At 46.1% G+C, this 3,449-nt stretch overlaps 1 protein-coding gene across 1 annotated transcript in view; it reads left to right on the top strand.

Moving 5' to 3' along the window:
* The window catches only part of tmeff1a (transmembrane protein with EGF-like and two follistatin-like domains 1a), a gene marked incomplete in the record, with an annotated part of 66,913 nt that overhangs the window by 31,252 nt on the left and 32,212 nt on the right, over nucleotides 1-3,449 (top strand). Inside the window, 1 exon segment of the mRNA XM_014026958.1 lies at nucleotides 480-609. Coding sequence (XP_013882412.1) covers nucleotides 480-609 — 130 coding nt within the window.

Here is a 3,449-nt window from a genome sequence, read left to right as displayed (position 1 = left end):
CAGGATCTGAGTCCTACAGGATCTGAGTCCTACAGGATCTGAGTCCTACAGGATCAGATAAGAGTCCTATAGGATCTGAGTCCTGCTGGATCAGATCAGAACCAGTGAATCGGTAAATCAATGTGTTTCCTGCAGCTCCTGTCATTAAGTCCTGGTTCTGCWGGTTCTGCWGGTTCTGCAGGTTCTGCTMRTCATCTGTTTGAKCGGTTCTGARTGCGGACTGAGCAGATCCAGAYCAGATCCATTATTTAAGAGCATCATGAACGTAGAGCTGGGATCTGAGGCTGTTTGTTGAACATTTGTGTGAATTATTTACCCGCTGAGTTGTGATGTCAGCRGTTTGTTGAAGTTTAAACACGAGTCGACTCAGCTTCACACAGTTGCACCAAATTAAAAGGCTTTTCATCAGATTCTCTCCATGAATATTTAATCTGGTCTGTTTGCGTTTTCATCTGACCGCGCCGCTGTTTGCTCCACAGTGCCACAAGAACTACAACCCGGTGTGCGGTTCCAACGGAGACACGTACCAGAACGAGTGCTACAGGCGGCAGGCCTCCTGCAAACAGCAGAGACTCATCTCCAGGAGCCACGACGGACCCTGCTCCACCGGTGAGTCCAGGAAGTAGACGGAGCCCACTGAAGGCTGGAGACCTGCATGTGTAATAGCCCCAGACATGATAAACTTACTGTTTTTATTCCTTTCACCTTCTTATGGCTCATTTTATCAGCTGATTTAATCGTTTCTGTAACATGAGCTAAATGCTAAACGGAGCTGCAGCTCCGTTTAGCATTTAGCTCATGTTACAGAAACAATTTAATGCTAAACGGAGCTGCAGCTGCACAACAAATAAAACCTTAAAAAATGCACGTTTTTAATTTAAACTCTGAATAAATGAATTTGTTGGGTTAGAAAGAGATGCAGCGGATGAATAAATTAGGTTAAAGTTGTTTTTTTATGTTTCTAAATCTGTTTCCCAGCTGAGAGAAATGTGTCGGCTGCAGAGAGCTCRGCTAAAATCTATATTTATTTCACTTTGAAGTGGATAATATTTAAAATTTACTGTCTTTAGTCTCAGACTCGTAGAGATTTCTTCACACTCTTGTAGTTTTTTATTCAGGTCATTGTTCAGGTTTTTACAGGTTCGGCTCTTTATTTTAGGTTTTCAGTTTGAAGTTCGACTTGTGTTGATCTAAAACTGATTTGTGTTCACTCAGAGAAAAATATTTACTGTTTAAGTTTCAGAGGAGATAAAAAACAGAATTAGAAGCTAAAATGTTTCTTTTTGCAGCTCCGGTGTTTTAGTTTAATAAAAGGAAGAAACTGAGCAAACATTTCTCTTGTTACTGGAATGAAAGCGGAGTTTCACCTGAAAGCGTCCTGAGGCAGGTGTTTAAAGGAGCTGTAATATTTTTAACGAGCCTCCCACAGCTGCCAGTTTGAAATTCTCCCTGCTTCTGGTTTTAATTGACTGAACATCAAACGCTGAGATGTTTCCCTCCTGAGCTCTGCAGCAGCGTCACCAGGCCCATCGATTCCTGACCAGCAGCCAGTTAATCAGCTGCAGATCAATTTTAATTAGGAGCTGAGGAGGAGAGCCGCTAAAATCCTCCTGAAGCTCCGGGGTTCTAAAGCTGGGGTCCGGGGACCGCTCRGAGGCCGCTCTGGGCTTTTACGGATGATCAGAGGCAACCTGATCAGGTGACATTCCTCCTCCTGCTCAGAGGAACAACTTCTCTAAGCTCCGCCCCTTGATGGAGCTCATTTCAGAATCTGGTTCAGGATCTGGTTCTCTCAGTCCTGATCCATATGGTGTGGTATGAGGGCCAAATTYAAGACTATTGCACAACCAGCTGTTGCTACATYCTTGTAGCAGAAGGTTATATCTATTCCTAATCCAGCTATTAATCTGATTAATGATAGGCCGGCAATGCTAACTGAGAGGCTGGAGCTGGTAAATGAGGAGAATATTCATTTGTGTTAGCATCAGAGAGGCTAGCTACTAGCATGGATAAGCCGATTCTAATGCCAGTTTATCTATGCTAGTTGCTAGCCTCTCCAGTGCTAATACCAGCTTATCCATGCTAGTTGCTAGCCTCTTCAATGCTAATACCAGCTTATCCATGCTAGTTGCTAGCCTCTCCAATGCTAATACCAGCTTATCTATGCTAGTTGCTAGCCTCTCCAATGCTAATACCAGCTTATCCATGCTAGCTGTTAGTCTCTCTGATGCTAACACAAATAAATAGTCTCCTTCTCAGTTGCTAACTCCAGCCTCTCAGTTAGCAGGTCCAGCYKCTCAGTTAGCRGTGCYGGCCTATCATTAATCAGATCATTAGCTKGTTTAGGAATAGATATARCCTYCTGCTACAAGGATGYAGCAACAGTTGTTTGTGCAATACTCTTGGCCCTCATWCTGCACCATAGTTTTTTCTAACAGTTTCCTGTTCAGTTTCACGGCTGGCTAACTCTCAGCCGAAGTGCTAACAGGTTAGCGTCAAGCAGCAKCTCTGTGCTCAGCTGTCTCTGCAGGCAGGAACTCTCAGGAACTCCTCGGCCGAGCTGCTGGCGTCGGCGCTCAGATTTCCCTGGAGACGTTTGGCTCTTATTAGRCGTTCCAGCGGGGACCTGCTGCCGCTCCTCGCCCTCTGATTCCTTCACCTCCCTCCTGTCCTCCTGCAGCTTCCTCTGCTGGAGATTTATGCTGCCTGKAATTGGAGCGCCGTGAGCCGAGGCGACTCTCTGGTGGCTCTAGCTCTCGGAGCCGAGGAGGAGGAAATGTGGAGATTTGGTCCCGGGCTCAGAGGTGATGTGAGGTGAGACGCCTCCGATCTGGTTCCTGAGGGTCTCCTGCWGCCGGATCGGACCGTGATGATGGGACATTACAGACCTCTTCATCCCGACGGCAGCCGTTTGAGATTTACTTTTTRCACGACTGACTTTCAGATTTACATTAAAAAAAGGCCAAACTTTCTCCTTTTCAAAGTGTTCTCAGCTTTAAAGGCGAGTGATGCAAGCCGGACCTAATGTGATGGTTTTCTTTCATGTCTGCGAGTTTCAAAGAGGGCCGTGATCCCCCGGAATCAAATCCAATTCCAGACGTCACAGTTAGTCCCTGAAGGCAACACGAGGGARCGTGTAAGTGGACGGTGAGGACGTGGAACGTCTCGTCCTCCTGAACCGTTGGATTCGTGCTCTCAGAGCTGATTCCACAGCTTTAACTCTCTGACGTGGTGAAGAGGAGCTGGAAGAGTTCATTAGTCCCATTTCACTTCAGAGGAGTTGGTGCTGCTCTTTAATGCTGGAGGATGAGTCGTGTTGGAGACCGGCCTCGTCTGAAGGAGCGCTGACTCAGCAGATTGTGAGCAGTGACTCTGTGGGATCAATCTTGTTCCAGCAGGAACTGAATCTGAATGTGCAGAATTTGAAATAGAATGCATTGGTTTGAAAC

This window comes from Austrofundulus limnaeus, unplaced genomic scaffold (genome assembly GCF_001266775.1).
Source record: "Austrofundulus limnaeus strain Quisiro unplaced genomic scaffold, Austrofundulus_limnaeus-1.0 Scaffold603, whole genome shotgun sequence".
Lineage (NCBI taxonomy): Eukaryota > Metazoa > Chordata > Actinopteri > Cyprinodontiformes > Rivulidae > Austrofundulus > Austrofundulus limnaeus.
This window is presented reverse-complemented; position numbering and strand designations above follow the sequence as displayed.